Raw genomic sequence first — 18999 nt, forward strand, 5'->3', positions numbered from 1 at the left:
AGATAGAATGAATGTGGGGAGCTAGCCCCCATCTCCTAATGTTTGAGTGTTGAAACCATGGGAGACTCATATGGCAGATGATCCATAACATTCCAGCTGGCTCTGCCAGACATGGTGTGCAGGTTGACTTTATTCTAATCTCACAGTCCTTGTATGTTGGTGTGCAAGATGAGTCAATGCACTCTAAGACCATTTAATTCTGCCTTCCCTCCCCCTGCATCACTTCTTTTCACAGAGGTCAGAAAGCTAGGGAGATAACTAAGAACACAACGGACCTAGTCAAGGGCTACTTGAGTTATTCAATTTAATAACAAATGCTATATCTAAATGCAATGAAGTGCTTCTCAACTGGCTTTCTGGGTGATTTGAGTTCTGATGTGAGGCATCTAATGACTCTGCAGGTGGGATAATATCAGCTATGCACATTTCAGAGCTAACAATGCAAGAGTTGGGGGCGGGAGAGACAGCACAACTGATTGATGTGAGGAGGCTCAGGTCTGGCTCAGCATACCCTTTAGCATACAAGATTTCAACTGGGCATTCACTTGTTCAGATCACTGGATGTTCATGAGTTTATTTCATACAACAATGGACAAAGGAACATTTCATTATAGAGGCTTCAAATAGTTCTTGCTTAAATCATACAGCCAGAATTTAAATCTAAGTTTGGCTTAGCATAGAGTGCATGAGAATAACTTTTTGCTATGGCCTCCAGACCCGTAGAGCAAATGGAGGTATACACCTCTCAAATGGAGTTGATAGGTCTTCAAGGTGACATTCTGCACTTGAGAGATGAAAGAAGCAAGCTGGCTGAAACACTTAGAATTTCTTTTTAGCTCTTTAATCAGCTGTAATTCAAGCATGGCAAATTGTTCCCCATGTCTTTCCATCTCCACAGCCACACACTCTTTACTTGGACCAATCTGAGCCAGCAGGGCTCTACCTACATCAACTGTCACAATGTTGCTCGCCTTGGGGAGGGGAAGGATAGCTGTAAGGGTAGGAGGTAGCCATCCTCATGGCTAGGCTCCAGAGTTCAGCCTTTGCCAGAAGCAGGCAACCTAAAATAGTTCTCATCAAGAAAGCTCATGACATTGTTTTCAAAGAGAAACATAATCAGCTTCTTCAGCTTCCCTTCAGACCAAGAAGGAGTAACTCCCCTGCTGATCCTCAGGTAGAAACCTTAGGTCATATTTATAGGCCGTGCTTATCGGTTTCTTTTATCTGAACACCCCAAGGACTTCAGGAAATGATCAGATACTCATGAATTTCACCCATACGCTTATATGCAGCAATCTGCCCTGTCCATCAAATACCTATAGTTTATGACAGGAAATGTTAGTATATGGGGGTATTATAGTATTTTTAAATGTAGGGAAACAGTTGTCTTTGAAAAATCTCACCTAGATGGTAAAAAGTTCTATTAATGTGGTAAATCACACATTTGGAATGCGATTATCAAAACCCTTGGTATAAGAACCCTGCTTTGAAGTTGCATTTTCATCTCTGGAGACTCTCACCTGGCCCCCAGGACAGAAGCACTCTTCAGAGTACAATGGCCTAGATTTTCTAATGGTGAGATCACAATGTCACCTAGCCCATTCTGTGACTCCATGGGTTGAATATTTGTATGCAATGTGCTGTTTGAAAGGACCTCGTTTCTGGTTTTGCTGAAACGTTCTAAAGGGTCAGCATGCATGTCACACCTGACAGAAGTCAGAAGCCACTAATGCAGTCATTGGCAATATTTTTCACCCTGGTCACCATAATGACCTCAGCCATGACTGACTTGTGACCATATAAAACCTCGCTCATGCCCCCAAACTTTGTAAAATGTGATGCCAAAAGTTTTAATAGCACATCTATCAAATATGTTTTTTAAATTGTTGTTCTGTTTATTTTTTAATAATTGAGAGAGAAAGGGGAAGAAACAAGTTAAGCCCAGTTCCATAGTATAATTTTAGAATTCTGGAATGAGTCAACAGCTGCTAAGAGAATAAGAATTAGGCATAGATCTATTAGATCTTGGACTTAAAGAAAGGACCAATGAACCAAAAATTCAATACACTCTAAAATGAAATTCTCACTGCACTGCTCAATACCAAGGATACAGGAGGGATTCAAAAAGAGAACAGCCCTTTGCTCACAGAATTTAGAGTTGGTTGAGTGTGTGTATAAATATACAATAAAGACATAAAGAAGCAAGATAACTCCAGATACAAGTGATGTATTTTTGAAAAGCTTCCCTTATAGGCTCTTTACATTATGTAATTAGGGAAAGCTTTTCCAGGATGGAGTTGGGGGAGGTGGAGCTGAATTTAGACTGGAAAATAAAGAGAAGAAGAAGAAGAAGAAGAAGAAGAAGAAGAAGAAGAAGAAGAAGAAGAAGAAGAAGAAGAAGAAGAAGAAGAAGAAGAAGAAGAAGAAGAGGAGGAGGAGGAGGAGGAGGAGGAGGAGGAGGAGGAGGAGGAGGAGGAGGAGGAGGAGGAGGAGGAGGAGGGGGAGGAGGAAGAGGAGGAGGAGGAGGAGGGGGGGAGGGGGAGGGGGAGGAGGACGAGGACGAGGACAAGGATGGGGAGGAGAGTAGGATAGCAGCAGAAGTCCTGAGGCAAGAATCAGCCTAACTGTTGTTCAAAGATAAAATAAAATAAAGAGAGGTGGTTCAACAGTTAGGAGCACTGGCTGTTGTTCCAGAGGACCCAGGTTCAATTCTCAGCACCATATGGCAGCTCACAACTATCTGTAGCTCCAGTTCTAGGGGAATCTACAACTTCTGTAGCTTCTGTGGACACTGTACACATGCAGTACACAGACATGCATGAGTGTAAAACATCCACGTAAAATAGAAATAAGGGAAAACATAAAAGGCAAATGAAAGATGAAACTATAGATGCCACTAGGGCCACGCGGCACATTGTGCTCTGCAGTAGAAGTAGATAAGGGTATCTCCCTCAGTTGTGATTTCAAACAGGTAAGCACCCCACCTCTGATTTATGTTTCAAAAGCTCACTGTGTGGAGAAGCAGAAAGAGATACTGCTGACTCGGGCGCCGGCACAATTCATAATAGATGGGTCTAGGATAGGTTAGAGCAGAGATGGCATGATTTGTTGGCTTGAATAGCAGGTGATCCTAAGTTTGGATGGTGATACCTAGGTTTTCATTTAAGCTGGTTGGTAGATAGTATGCAATGCCATGCAGACATGGAGTAGCATGGGGAGAAGTTTGTATACATAATGTATAGTTCAAACTTCTTTTAGGTTTGAGATTCTTGATATGCGTTGAGTGAAGAGAAATTATTGGGCCTTGGGGAGTAGTGCATTTAAGCCCCAAGACTCGCATGGAGTAATAGTGAGGGCACCTTTGAGACATGGATCCTGGGAGGAAGGTCAGCTGATAATGAGTCTAACCTTAGTTAAGGCTCCAGTCACCCCACAAAAAGTACAAGATCCCAGAGAGTAGATTTCTTGGGTTCCCTATTGATAAAAGTTAAAAGAAAGATAGAGTATGGGGGAGTTCATTGGCACAGGCCAGAGCATCTAGTCTTAGAGTGTAGAAGGAGTTGTAAATGGGTGGAAAATGGAAAGGGAAAGCAACGGAAGGCATCCATCCCCAAACAAAAACCTTGCATCCAGGACGGCTGAAGGAACTGAGCTCAGGAGGATGATGAGGCTAAATCTGTAACTGAGAGCTGGCAAACATTCTAATCAGATGGGGGTGGACTGAGAGATGTTTTGTCAAACTCCCTTCAGTTTTTACTAGCCCCTGTGGGTAGATTGAAGAAAACATTGAGGAAGTTGTTAAACACAATAGTTTAATTGGGGACATATGAGAAAGCTGTTTAAATTCTAGATTACAAAAGAAGCTTATTAAATAGAAGCAGTATTTTCTCCATTCCCCCTGTCACCTCGAAAAATGAGACAACATTGTATTTCCTTTGCCCTCTTTTGAGGACTAAGAAGAAAGGTATAATGGCACCTGCTAAGCCATGAAATATAAAGTAGAATGCCTTGGACTTCTTTTATGGAGAATTATTTAAATTTTTAATAAAGCACTTGTGTATGATTTGGCATTTGTATGAATCATCAATGATGTCTACAGAAAGATACTGGAGCTTAAGTTTAAGTCTACATAGTAGGATGGAAAATCCAAGTTCCTTGTCAAAATTTATTTCAGCCACATTGGCAGATGGATCTTAAGATTTAGTTTTGTGTGTGTGTGTGTGTGTTGGGCAGAGGTTACTAAGGAGAAACATCTTTAAATTTTAACACATTCTGAACCTTACTGGTAAATATTTGGATAAGAATTAATAAATTTTTGTTCTTGCAGAAGGGCCAGAGCAGAAAGGCCTTTCTCCACCCCACAAGAAGAGCAAAGCAAAGAAACCAGAAAGTTCGAAAGACTCCAGTGAAGGTGGGTTCTGTGCCTTAAAGAGAAGCTTTCATTTCATTTGTAAATTATCCATATACTTCCAATTTTAGCTATCCGTAAGGTGGTGTTAAAAATGCCACAGAATAATTATACTATGCTTTCCTAATATGTTCAGTACCTTTTGTGACCATGAAAAGTCAGATTTGTCATGTTAAGGAAAAAGAAAAATACAGGTTTTACAAAGTCACATTCTCTGCATGGCGCACTTTCTATAAGGTGAAATTGTGTGAGTAGTATTAAAAACAAGGAGTTCTTAAGCCATGTAGCCTATACATGATTACCAATGCTGTGGCTATTGTCTTATTGGGATACTTTGTTTTTGTCATGAACATGTTTTTAGGGAATCCAGAATCAAACCTCAGCAAGATGCTGTAGAAATCTCGCTTCTATTTTTCTATGGGCCATTGTATCTGGGCATTTTACAGTGCATGCGCAAATCCTGCTGGGCTAAGGCTTCTGAAGGAATGGTGAGGTTTTTCATAGGCCTAACACAGCATACAGTCATGCAAATTTTCTCTGAAAGGTGAATGGGGTACATTTCCCATATATAGCTTCTGAACATTAGAATACATACATCTTCTACTTGCTTCTTAGTGAAGAGTTGGATATATCATCACTGTCACTTTAAGTCTTGATGAAAACTCTTCTTCTCCCCTATGGAAAGAGAAGCCTATATTTATCAAAGGGAAGGTTGTGAAGAATACAAAGGAGAGAGGTGGGAGACATAGCATGAGCAGGCAAAAGGAGAGGATAGAGGAAGGCGCATTAGCTAAGAAGAGATTCCAGCTTGAGAAAATCTGGGAAGGCTCAGGGCAAGCAAGCAAGCATTGACATCAGAGGAACCTGGTAAAAGCAGGCATGCCTGGGCTCTAGCAGTCCCCTTGTTCCATCACCACTATAAACATCAATATCAGCTAAATATCAATCCTTAATGAGGATCCCTAGGTGTGGCCACAGGATACCACCAGCCAACTTCTAATTGAGCTGCAGGTTCTTGTTAAAAAACAGGGCTTAAGGAGCACAACTCCAGAACTGTGCAGCATCCTGGCGAGTGTTAGGGACCAGCTGATAGATAAGGGCAATGTTCTCACCCTCCTACAGGTTAGACCCTGCTGAGAAGGCAGAGCTGTAAGAAAGGTGGGATTGGGATACTGGCTTTATTCCTAATGCAGGCAGAGCAGAGCATCTGTCCAACCTGCCCCAGATTGGTTTCTCATGCTGGGTTTCTCTTTTGAATTGGTGACCTCAATGCATGCAGAACAGAATAGGCCAGATCTTAGGGCAGATCTCCTCTGTCAGCAAGTGAAGGTGCGATCAGGGTGAGCCAGGGCTCTTCCTTCTCCCAGAATCACAAAAGAGAGAGAAATGGAAAGGGGCACAGCAGAGGATGGTCCCAGGATGGAAGGATGAGCATCTCCTACAAATAGTAATGAATAAAATAAGGAGTGGTTAGCAGATGTATGGCATTCTGCTAGTGATGACAATCACCCTTATAACCTTCTCAATCAGAAACGCGCTAGGTTAAGCACTGTCCTCACTCACTAAGATTTGTTTAGACAATATAAAGTATCTTGGTGTGACTCTAACCAAACAAGTGAAAGATCTGTATGACAAGAACTTCAAGTCTCTGAAGAAAGAAATTGAAGACCTCAAAAGGTGGAATGATCTCTCGTGCTCATGAATTGGCAGGATTAATATAGAAAAACGGCCATCTTGCCAAAAGCAATATATAGATTCAATGAAATCCCCATCAAAATCCCAACTCAGTTCTTCATAGAGTTAGAAAGAGTAATTCTCAAATTCAATTGGAATATCAAAAAGCCCAGGATAGTGAAAACTATAATAATCAACAATAAAAGAACTTCTGGGGGAATCAGCATCTCTGACCTCAAGTTATACTACATAGCAATAGTGATGAAAACCTACATGGTATTGGTACAGAGACAGGCAGGAAGATCAATAGAATAGAATTGAAGAGCCAGATATGAACCCACACACATATGGTCACTTGATCTTTGACAAAGGAGCTAAAACCATCCAAATGGAAAAAAGACAGCATTTTCAACAAATGGTGCTGGATCAACTGGTGGTCAACATATAGAAGAATGCAAATGGATCCATTTTTATCTCCCTGTACAAAGCTCAAGTCTGCGTGGATCAAGGACCTCCACATAAAACCAGATACAATGATTCTAATAAAAGAGAAAGTGGGGGAAAGTCTCCAACATATGGGCACAGGGGAAATTTTCCTGAACAGAACAACAATGACTTATTCTGTAAGATCAAGAATCAGCAAATGGAAGCTCATAAAATTGCAAAGTTTCTATAAGGCAAAGGACACTATCAATAGGACAACATGGCAACCAACAGATTGGGAAAAGATCTTTACAAATCCTGCATCCCATAGAAGGCTAATATCCAATACATACAAAGAACTCAAGAAGTTAGACTCCAGAAAAATCAAATAACCCTATTAAAAATGGGGTTATTCTAAACTGAGGAAATTGAAATGGTAGAGAATTCTCAACAGAGGAAACTGGAATGGTCGAGAAGCATCTAAAGAAATGTTCAACATCCTTAATCATCAGGGAAATGCAAATAAAAATGACCCTGAGATTACACCTCACACCAGTCAGAATAGCTAAGATCAAAAACTCAGATGCTGGTGAGATTGTAGAGAAAGAGAAACACTCCTCCATTGCTGGTGAGATTGCAAGCTTGTACAACCACTCTGGAAATCAGTATGATGATTCCTCAGAAAATTAGACATAGTACTACCTGAGGACCCAGCTACACCACTCCTGGGCATATTCCCAGAAGATGCTCCAACATGTAATAAGGGCACATGCTCCGCTATGTTCATAGCAGCCATATTTATAACAGCCAAAAGCTGGAAACCAACCAGATGTCCCTCAACAGAGGAATGGATACAGAAAATGTGGTACATTTACAAAATGGAATACTACTCAGCTATTAAAAACAAGAACTTCATGAAATTCCCAGGCAAATAGGTGGAACTTGAAAATATCATTCTGTGTGAGATAACCCAATCACAAAAGAACACACATGGTATGCACTCACTGATAAGTGGATATTAGCCCAAAAGGTCAGACTTCCTAAGATACAATTCACAGACCACATAAAGCTCCAGAACAAGGATGACCAAAGTGTGGATTCTTAGACGTCCTTCTTAGAAGGGGGAACAAAATATTTACAGGAGAATATATGGAGACAGAGTGTGGAGCAGAGACTGAAGGAAAGGCCATCCAGAGACTGCCCGTGTGGAGATCCATCCCATATATAGTTGCCAAACCCAATCCAGGACGCTCTTCTGGATGCCAGGAAGTGCTTGCTGACAGGAGGCTTATACAACTGTCTCCTGAGAAGCTCTGCCAGAGCTTGACAAATACAGAGGCAGATGCTCGCAGCCAACCATTGGACTGAGCGTGGGGTCCCTGATGGAGGAGTTGGAGAAGGAACTGAAGGAACTGAGGGAGTTTGCGGTCCTGTGGGGGGACAACAGTGTCAACCAGCCAGACCCCGACCCCGGAGCTCCCGGGGACTGGACCACTAACTAAAGAGTACACATGGAGGGACCTATGTGGCCAAGGATGGCCCTGCTGGACATCAGTAGGAGGAGCAGCCCTTGGGTCTGTGGGGGTTCAATTCCCCAGTGTAAGGGAATGCCAGGGCAGGAAAAAGGGAGTGGGGGGAGCGCCTTCAAAGAGGCAGGAGAGGGAGGATGGGATAGGGGGTTTTCAGAGAGGAGACCTGGAAAGGGGATAACATTTGGAATGTTGTAAATAAAGAGAATATCAATTAAAAGGAGAGAGAGAGAAGGATGAGCATTAAAAAATGTGTTTAGATAGTTAGGACAATTTGAAGAACACTTAGAATCCTCGTGAAGGCCAGTGGCTCAGCCTCGCCTCAGATAGAAAGCCTTAACAGTGTCCGAGGAGGACATAAGAGAAAGAATTCTCACTTTAATAGCATCATTTTCTTGGCGATCTCTGAAGATAAAACTTTGCAAGAGTTTGGGGAAAAACTACACTTGTTTTTCCTGGAGAGGATACTCCTTACAAGATGTTGCAAACCTATGCATCGTTCCCACTAAAGGTGGTTTTCCAAAGCTGGAGTCTATTGTCAGTATAAAATAGAGACATGCTGTAACTTATTTTTCTAAGCTACTCCTTGTGACTCCTTCAAGATGCTTTTTTTTTTCCTTTCTCATAAAGTTGCTTTGTTCAGGAAATGTCATCTCCTAATCCTAATATGACTCAGTGGTACAGTTTCCCTGCCTCCAAATATATTATTTGAGAATTGGCTCTGAGTCATAACATCTGGGAGGATAATGTGATAACTATGTTTGTTACCACGGACTTTCTGACAGTATTATCAAGATGAAACGTAAACATTAGTTACTCTACAAGCATAGGGATTATACTTTAGCCCTATGATGGCCTCAAAGGCAAATAAAATTAGTAAATCCCAGGGAAAGGATGATAAAAGGAAGTGACTCAGACAGGCAGGGGCTGGTGGCTAGGATACAGCTCTTATTTATCGGTGTGTCTATTTTGACAATAGCGTACGTACCTGCACCATACACAGGACTGTTCACACTTTCTATCCCCCTCGTAATTCAGAGAAGGAGGCCGATCTGTTTTACATCCCTGGAAGCAGAATATTGTTCCCTGGGTGGGGAGCACCTAGTGGTATAGGCCGTGCTCCTTATTTCTGCGATGTGCTCCTGGTTCAGAGCTTGCAATAGTTTTCTATTTACTGTTCTCTCTCCCCACCTTCCGTCCAAATACTTCTGGCATTTTATTTATAAGTTCTCTTGCCTTAGTTCCCTGCTTGACTTCCCAGTGATGGGTGGCTGTCAGCTCGATTCATCTGAAAGGATCAGAAGAAACAAACTCACTGGGGTTTTGCAGTGTGGTTTAATCATAACAACTGTATTTAAATCCAGAATTCAGAATTTTCTTTGTATTAGGCAGTTTTTTTCTTTTGTTGTTGTTGTTGTTGTTGTTGTTGTTTTAATAAGCACAGGCTACAAATGATTCTTAAACACACTCAAGTCTATGCAGTCTATTGATGTCATTTCTTTTCCTTTGGAAATGACATAGCATACGTAACTCTCTTCCCCTCGGAATTTTGGAAACGATTTTTAATATTTTAAAAATTGTGTATACTGGTGTCTGCTTGTGTGAGGATAAGTCTGTGTGAGTGAAATGCCCACAGAGGCCAGAGGTATCGATTTCCTGAAGCTGGAGATACAGGCAGTTGTGAGCATCCAGACATGCTCACACCGGACCCAAACGTCGGACCTCTGGAAAAGCAGTATGTGCTTTTATTTATTTAATTTTTTTAAAAGAGTCAGAATTTATTCCAGGCACCCTGAATCTGATATTCATATTCTCCATTACATAGTCTTGTATCCTCTCAACAAAACAGCCTGTGTCATAATTTTCAGAGATAGATCCACAGTTTTCAAACTTTAGCTCTTCAGCCCATGTCTGTTTCCCCCTTTTAATTAACAAAATGATTATATTTATGGTCACCTTCTTGTGTTCTGTAGGGTTCTGTAGCTGCATTCTAAAGGTGGGTTCTCTGGAAGGAGAGATGGGAATAGGAGTAGGGTGGCAACAGAAAACACGTAGAGACAGACATGGCTTCTGGTTCAAGTCTCAACCTTTAATGCATCTCTCCCAAGATAAAAAGGCAAGCCAAGCCCCTCCCCCCAGACTCCAGGCTGAGTTCCAGGAAAGACCTCTGGTGGTTCTTGGCTCCACTGCTCAGGCAGCTGGGTAGGTCACCTGCTTAGTTCAGGAATTTGTAGACCTGGAAGAACAATGAACTTCACCTTCACTCTGAGCACTCTACCCTAGGTGGAGCAGGATCCTGACTAGCACAGGATTCCTGGCTCCACAAAGGTTAGAAAAGTTCTCCTTGACCAATGTTAAGTTCACTCTGAGTACTCCACCCTAGGATAAAATTCCTGCTCTAACCTACTTCCCTATTATGCCCTAATGTCAGATTCCTGCCTGAAGCCCTTGTCCTTGGCCAATGTGAAGTTCCTACCCTGTGGCATAATACTTCAATGTGGCTCTGTATAGTGTTTCTCTCAGCTTTGGTCAGAGAAGCTTTTCTGTAATGGAAAATGATTATCTTGGAGGTTAGCATCTGGTTAGTTGTGAAGAATTGTGAGTGCTCAGTTGAGATTGACTTATCTATACCACTGTTTTCCACATGAAACTCAGAGAACACCATGGAAGAGAGTAGAAAAGATGTAAGAGATGGAAGAAGCAGAGGAGAGCCGTGAAATGCTGGCTCTGGGACATCTGTATTTGTTGTGCTTCTCACCTTTCAGCAGCACAGCTTATGTTCATGGAAGCCACACTGTATCAAGGCAGTCAGAGTCCCAGCATGGACCAGGGAGAAGATGTTGGCACTTGACTGTTACTCTTCTGGTTGGCAGTGCAAACCTGGGAGAGCAGGGCCTAAAACGTCAGTCACTGGTCTGGGGAGGACGCAGCAACAGTGCTTAGTGGGAAAGCAGGGGGCCTGAGAGAAAATGTCCAGGACCTGTGTACTTTAACTCCTATGTATAGGAGTAGGATTCATGAATCCTAGGATGTCATGGCCACAAAATATAAACAAAACTGCAGAAATTCTACCTCCAAACATAAGCTGGAGGCAGATAAAGGCATCTTGATGACTCAAGTTCAATAAAGAGAATGTCTTCTGAAAGTTTTCTTATGGCCTTTACATGTGTGGGTACACGTGTTCTCAACTGCATGATATGCACACAAGAGAGAAAGAGAAATAAGAAAGGAAAAAAGGAAAGAAGGAAGGAAGGAAGGAAGGAAGGAAGGAAGGAAGGAAGGAAGGAAGGAAGGAAGGAAGGAAGGAAGGAAAGAAGGAAGGAAGGAAGGAAGGAAGGAAAGAAGGAAGGAAGGAAGGAAGGAAGGAAGGAAAGAATTTGAGCTCTATATAGAAGCCATTTGACATACTTCTCTGGCTTCTGCATGTTCCTGTTAAAGTGCGTGCACAGTATGTGCTTTTAAATGCTGAGCTGTCTTTGTGCACCCCAGTACAAGTTTTGGAAAGAGAAAATTAAGTTATCGCCATTATAGCTTTAATTGAAGCATTATTATTTTAGTAAATGTCATACTAAAATATTAAGCATCAAAAAACAGTTTCTGCCGATACCTTTACACTTACACTTTTTAATACAAAAGGTTTTGCAAAAGTAAAATTATTTAACTGACAGCTTATGACTACCTGGAAATATCATGCCTATGATTAACATTATTGGTGGTTTCAAACTACTAATTGAATTTCTATCATCTGGTAATATATCCAGAAGCTGACACATCTTAACAATTGTTAAATATGTAATATACTAATTATATTATATTAATATATGTATGATATATAATTGTATTAATATTATGTTTTAATATTAATATATTTTATAACATTACTATTTAATAATTTAATATGTTTTATGTTATAATTAATATTACACATTAAACATATATTACATGCACACACATATGGTTAATGACAATTTTGTTCATTCTAACTCCTAACTTTTTTCTCACAAACTAATTGAAAGAATTGACATCATTATGGAAAAACACTCTTCCTCCGCCCTTGAGAAATACACTGTAGCTTCTCTTTGGTGAAAGTATCTCTGACTTTATTATGCGGTAAATGTTTTTTATTTAATATTTTTACTTTTTCTGAGTAAAATGTTGAATGTGATGGCTTTCTGTAACATTTCAAAACTTTCCCTTATATTGTACCTATTCTGTGCTTGTTGAGAAGTAATTTCCCATTTAACTGCTGCTTTTTTCCCCCTTGTCTTGTCACTCCAATATGTCTTGTGGATTCAAAGTGATGCATTTAAATACAGTTTTTTTTCCCTTTTTGGTATTTACTAAATTTCTTGGATTCTGGGATGGGTATCTTTTGTTAGCATTAAAATTCCACACTCCTTTCCTCGCCAAATATGAAAATATGAAAACATTATCCTATTACTGCTGTCTATTATTTCTCAGTACTTTCTGGATTCTAATCATGCCCTGCTCCCCTCTGCCCCACTTACCCCAAGCCCCCACTTACACACACACACACACACACACACACACACACACACACACACACACACACTCCTTTTTCTCTCTCTCTTGTTCTCAGATGCCTTCTGGTTAATTTTTCAAGTCTGTTACTACGTTTTCTTATTTTCTACCCATCCCTATTCAATGTGATGCTTAGTTCACTTAATTTCTTATTAAAGTACCCCCTGCTTTTTTTCACATTTTATTTGCAAATACATTTAGTTCAATAGTGTCTTAAAATAGCACTTTTTGTAATCTGCATTGGGTTTCACTGCGCATGTCCACGTTAGTGTCTGCTTTCACTGTGCATGTCCACGTCTGCGTTTGGTTTTACTGCGCATGTCCACGTTAGTGTCTGCTTTCACTGTGCATGTCCACGTCTGCGTTTGGTTTTACTGCGCATGTCCACGTTAGTGTCTGCTTTCACTGTGCATGTCCACGTCTGCGTTTGGTTTTACTGCGCATGTCCACGTTAGTGTCTGCTTTCACTGTGCATGTCCACGTCTGCGTTTGGTTTTACTGCGCATGTCCACGTTAGTGTCTGCTTTCACTGTGCATGTCCACGTCTGCGTTTGGTTTTACTGCGCATGTCCACGTTAGTGTCTGCTTTCACTGTGCATGTCCACGTCTGCGTTTGGTTTTACTGCGCATGTCCACGTTAGTGTCTGCTTTCACTGTGCATGTCCACGTCTGCGTTTGGTTTTACTGCGCATGTCCACGTTAGTGTCTGCTTTCACTGTGCATGTCCACGTCTGCGTTTGGTTTTACTGCGCATGTCCACGTTAGTGTCTGCTTTCACTGTGCATGTCCACGTCTGCGTTTGGTTTTACTGCGCATGTCCACGTTAGTGTCTGCTTTCACTGTGCATGTCCACGTCTGCGTTTGGTTTTACTGCGCATGTCCACTTTTGTGTCTGGTTTCACTGCACATGTGCACTTCGGTGCCTTGTCTCACTATATGTGCTGTTCTGTGGCTTTTGATTCATTTTGCTAAGATTATGTTTATGTTAATTTCCTTCTTCGTTTTCTTTTTGTCATTTTCTTGGACTTTCATTTGTGGGGAACTTTTATAGTCAGTTTATAAGCTCTTTTATTTACATCTGGCTTTCTGAGTTTTCTGAAGATACAAATTTAAAAGGACTTTAAATGCGTATCTGGCTCATGTTTATGCATGAGTAATTGCACAGACTGCATATAATGCTAGAGCTGACACAGGAAAATTTCTTACTACCCTCACAGCACAAGCATGGCCCCCATCTATGTCTTATATCTTCGGCTCATCGAGACCCAAGCTGTTCTCATCTGCATCATTGACACACCAGGGGGATATGTTTGACATGTACACACCAGGGCTTCATCCCAACAGGTTTAGAAACCTGAGCTGAGTCCAGTAATCATGCGGTTAGCAACCCTCCAGTAATTACATGAAACATTTAAAAAATAGATACAGATAGCACACACATACAACTATATTTATAAATGCATGCATACCTATAAATGTACATACACATTATATCCTTAGTACATATACATAAATAGGCATGGTTTGTTGTTTATTGATTTTATCTTTTTCCTCTGTGTGTGTGCATGTTTGTTTGTGTGTGTGTGTGTGTGTGTGTAATTGACTCAAGAAATTATTTTAGCAGAGGGAAATATTCCTATAAACATATGTATGCTTGAATATAATATTTCATATAATATATAATGTATATTACATATAATATATCATATATCATACATATGTTTCATATATATATACACACACATATATAAAATAAAAGCAGATATTCATCTATAAAAATTAGTAGACTGCTGCCACCTTTCCATCACAGTTTTATTTGCTGCACTGTTATTTTGACTCTGGCTCTGCAGTTGCGTCTGCAGTGAATATTCAGCAGGGGTTCATGGATGCTCCCTTTCCAGGAAATCTCACACTTCTGTGATCCTAGATCAGTGTTTGTTATATTGCACATTAAAATATGAATGATCTCTTCAGTCAGGTGAAATTCTTTGTGGAGACATTTTCAGAAATAAGAAAGCATATTAGTTTGAATATTCTGTTAGCATTAGAGTTATTAACTTTTACTAAAATAAGTTTTTTCTGAGCCCTTGACCACGTACCTCATATTTCCTGAGAGGCAGCATTTCTTCTCTGCACTCACTATTCCTTCCTTCGCATATTAGAGACTTTTGTGTGACATGCTGTTTGGTGAGTGGCTAGATGGAAGGGGCATTCTGTCTTGCAGAACACCATCCAGCAGTTCATGCATTATATTCATAAGCATGATCTTTAATTTAATTTTTTTGACAAGTGCAGTGAAGGGTAAAATCAGGCAGTCATAATTCAGACTTTTCCATCACTCAAAGGAGCTCAGGGATTGACCAGCTCTGAGAAAGCAGAAACCAGGACGACAGATCTCTCACAAAGAAAAGCTTTGTTTCGCCCTGTAGATTTAAAAATGCTGTGACTTTAAACAAACTATTTTTTCTGTGGAAAAAAATTAGAATTCAATAAATGTTCCACCACCATCTCACTTTCAATTTGCTCTGCATTAGCCATGATCTGGGACCACTTGGAGCCTTCCTCTGTCAGCAGAAACAGCCAACAATCCATTTGGTTTATAGGCTCGACCACCGCAGTTACCCATTCCATGCAGCTTTGAGCATGATGCAGGATTAGCACTCACATTCCAAATCAAACTTAGAAAATTTCAGCATCGTGGCGAGAAGGCTGAGCTGGCCGGGGGAGAGGAGAGCCACGCGCCTTGTTTGAACAAGAGGAGCTCCAGTTTAAAATGCCTAGTGCCATTGGCATCTGTCAGCACCGTTCTCTCTCACGTTTGGCGCTCTCCCATGTAGGTTGTTGATAAGACATACGGTCCCTGCTACACATAAATGCCTGAGGAAAATAGGAGCAGACCTCTTGCGTTTTCAAATGCTGGTTTCCTTTTGGGGAAGTTTCTTTGGGGGGGGAGGGGCGGGGCTCATCTTCGAATGTGTTAAAATAACCCCGCCTTTGGGTGACCTTAGAGAGACTTGAACAAGATGCTATATAAAAATTACCCAGTGTCGTATTTACTGGAATGAAATTCGAGCTAGAGGGTTGATAACAAGTGATAGTGAGTTTATAACAAGGAAAGTTCCTTCCCACATAACATCTTTATTAATCCTTGAAACTCCTATTAATATGATCAAAAATATTTTTGTAAGGACACTGACTCAGTCCCCTGTATCACTAGGTTTTCTGTCATATTTTCCTTAAGTTCATTCACTCGGCACCCCTCTCCTTCACACCACTGCGTTAGTTAAAAATAGACCTCCCTATCTATTCTCTCTCCTTCAGATCTCCTCTTCAAATTATGCTTCCCAAGAAAGCACTTTATCCAAACATTTTTACAAGTGCACAGAATAGAATTTTTTTCTACCTCCCGTTATTGCCTCCAAAACTTCAGGGAAGGCACAGACTAGGTCAGGGAATGAAGGGCAGGTTGTTTTTGGTTATGGGCAGTCAAGCATACTTTGCTGCTGAGATGGTCATTGTCAGCCCTCCAGGTCTCCTCCTTCTGTAAGACGCTAGAACCAGGATGCTCTCTTCTGCTTAGGATCCTGTTCCCCTAGTTTAGTGGTTCTCAAAGTGTGACTGATAAAAACATTGAGAGTCATCCTCTAAAGTCTTCTCACAGTGTTTATGAAGCCAAATGACTTCCACACAGAGGTAGGTATGCTTCCTTAAGTCTCAGTTAGCCTGCAATGCAAAATGGGCAGGATCCTCTGCATTTTGGCTAAAAGGTGGTACCAAGGTTCCTCATAACATCCCTCTTCCAAATGTGTCAACATATGTCCCCACCATCCAGATGGAGTTAGAGTTGTACCCCCCCCCAGTCTCCTCTGTGATTTTACTTTCTGAAATTTTAGTCATGTTTAACCATGGTCTAAAAATATCAAATGGAAAAAATTCAGAAATAAGTGACCTCGTATGCTTTAAATAACTTTTACTGTAATGTGTTGTAATTATCCTGTTTCACAAGTCAGAATTAACCTCTTATTCTATGTACCTTATAAATTATTAACCAGGAAAATTAGCTGAGAGCAGAGATTATCTTAGGTGATTTGGATACTACAGATTCTCGTGCACTCATTTCCTCATGAATGGTGCTTTTCTACCATCACATTGTTGGTTTCAACCAGCACCTTCCCTGTTAAGTGATGATCATGAAGTCTCTGACATCCGTGACTGCCATGGTCAGGGAAAAAGGAAGAAAAAAACCAAATGAAGGAAAGAAAGGGGGTTTGCTGTGACCTTCATGGCTTTGGGCTTGACCTGACTAGGGCAACAGGGAAATGAACAAAAGGGCAGACACGTATGCAGAGGAGCTGGCATCCCAGGTCTCTGTAGGGGAGCAGTCTCAGGCTTCAGTCATCCGGGAAAAGGAACCTGTGTTGGGCTTTTCTGCACACATTGTCCAACTTGCCATTTGTATGGGACCAAGCACTGGGGCCTTGACACGACCACTCTCATGCCAGCAGTACTCAGGACTGCTCACCAGCAGGTCATCTGCTCACACAGAGAGGGGGAAGCTGTCTTAGATAGCAAGTGGAAACAAATCTAATCTAGGTAAGAGAATGCTAAATTGTACTTTTATCTCCTAATGCAGTATAATCCTCCATGTAGTTAAATATGACATTTCTTTTAGATATCAAACCCTGAAAATCTACATTAACATGAGACATGTAAAAATTGCTACTCTGTGAGTTCTTTCTTGTGTGCCCAAATGAATATTTATATCCTCAGCTTAAAATCTCTTGTGTCATGTTTTTCATGGCTATAGGAACTTCTGAGAACATGTAGGACACCCTACTCTGGTGACAAATGGAAGAAAGTTCCTTTAATTCTTTTTTTAATTTAGTCATTTTAGTTTACATGTATGAGTGTTTTGTCTGCAAATATGTCTGGGTACTCCCTGCATGGCTAGTGACTGCAGAGAACAGAAGAGTGGGTCATGTCCTCTGGGGCTAGAGTCACAGATGTTTGTGAGCCACCACGTGGTACTGGCAACCAAACCCCTTCCATGTTTGAAGAATTCATCAGAGTTGATTCTAAGTAAGCCAGTAAAAGAATAAAAAAAAAAAAAAAACAAAAAAAAAAAAAAAAAAAACAAAAAACAGATTCCTACACAGCATCTTTTATAGTCATTTTAAAGGTATCTTTTTAAAAAATTCTATAAATGCTTATGAGTTATTTGAACAATATTTGTTTAAGCATTCAATTCATCTACTTTAGTCTAGAACTAATGATGCTGTGTTAATCATTCATATCCATTTGCTTTTGTTTAACTGAAAACTCATTCCTTCCATATAGGGGTGCAGCATTAGAGTGACCCTCCACACTTACCTCCATGCTGGCACCATGACGATAGGACAATTGAGGACTTGTAATACTAGGCACTAACTTTTCAAAGGACAACAGTTTTGTGTGTGTGTGTGTTTCTTTTTGTGAGCACAAAAAGAAACAGTATTGGATTTTCACCTGAGGGTTTCCTTGTATTCCATAATCTCAGTTTTCTATCACAGAGAAACTGTGCCTTCCTATTGTACCAAGAGCCTTGAAATTGTCTACCTATGTCAGAATTTTCTAGACACAGTCTCCTAAGGCCTAGCTTAAGTGTGTCTAGTCCTTGCTCACACCTGTCACTCTGGAGCCATCAGAGGCAATCTGAGGAATGAGTTCACCCCAAGGGATCACTCTGCCTGGAGTGATGCACAAAAACTCAGGCACTGTCCTCCTTGGGCACAAATGCTCGCAAGTCCACTGGGATCATTTGTCATTTTCCCGTCCTGAGAATTCTCCACTCAGCACTTTGCCCCTGGCCGGACAAAGGAAGGCATGTGGATTGTGAGGACATGGAGAGAGGGAAGGAAGCATGTGCTCTTGTGGGGGAAAGACGGTGGTTTTGCTGTGTGCTCCTGAACAGCTGCAGACTGCTCCTCTGTCGAGACAGCCACTGTGGCCAATGGTACAGATTTTGTGACTAGATCCATTCTTCAGCATATCAGGAAGTGCATGAGGCTAGATTCATAATACCATTCCTTCTGTGAGTTCCCTACAAACAATATGCAAGTACAGTTGCAAAATGAGAAGCAAGAAACAGAAACAAACTTTCTTCCTAAGTAATTTGGAGTCAGTCGTCAAGCATCTGGCTTCCCTCATCTTCAGATATTTCACTAAGGATCTTCCAGGAACATGAACAATTCCTCTTATGAAAGATCAAAAGCAGGGACTAGAAGACAGCTCAGAGAGGAAAGCGCTTTGCTGTGCAAGTGCTAGGACCTGAGTTCAAAACCCCAACATGGATGTAACACCAGTGCTCGGTGATAGTGGGAGGTGGGGGAGGAAGGAGAGCAGGAAAGTGCATCCTGGGGCTTTGCTTGCCAGACAACCTGGCAT

At 41.0% G+C, this 18999-nt stretch overlaps 1 protein-coding gene across 11 annotated transcripts in view; it reads left to right on the forward strand.

The window, feature by feature from the left end:
- The window catches only part of Macrod2 (mono-ADP ribosylhydrolase 2), a 2114706-nt gene that overhangs the window by 1920086 nt on the left and 175621 nt on the right, over window positions 1-18999 (forward strand). For 7 of the 11 annotated variants that reach the window (XM_052183754.1, XM_052183758.1, XM_052183755.1 and 4 more), the window contains exon 11: window positions 4328-4411. The exons of the other annotated variants lie outside the window; for them this stretch is intronic. In XM_052183754.1, the coding sequence (XP_052039714.1) occupies window positions 4328-4411 (84 nt within the window). The remainder of the gene's footprint in view (window positions 1-4327; window positions 4412-18999) is intronic. 11 annotated transcript variants of the gene reach the window in all.

The sequence above is a fragment of the Apodemus sylvaticus genome, chromosome 5 (assembly GCF_947179515.1).
Source record: "Apodemus sylvaticus chromosome 5, mApoSyl1.1, whole genome shotgun sequence".
Classification (NCBI taxonomy): Eukaryota; Metazoa; Chordata; class Mammalia; order Rodentia; family Muridae; genus Apodemus; species Apodemus sylvaticus.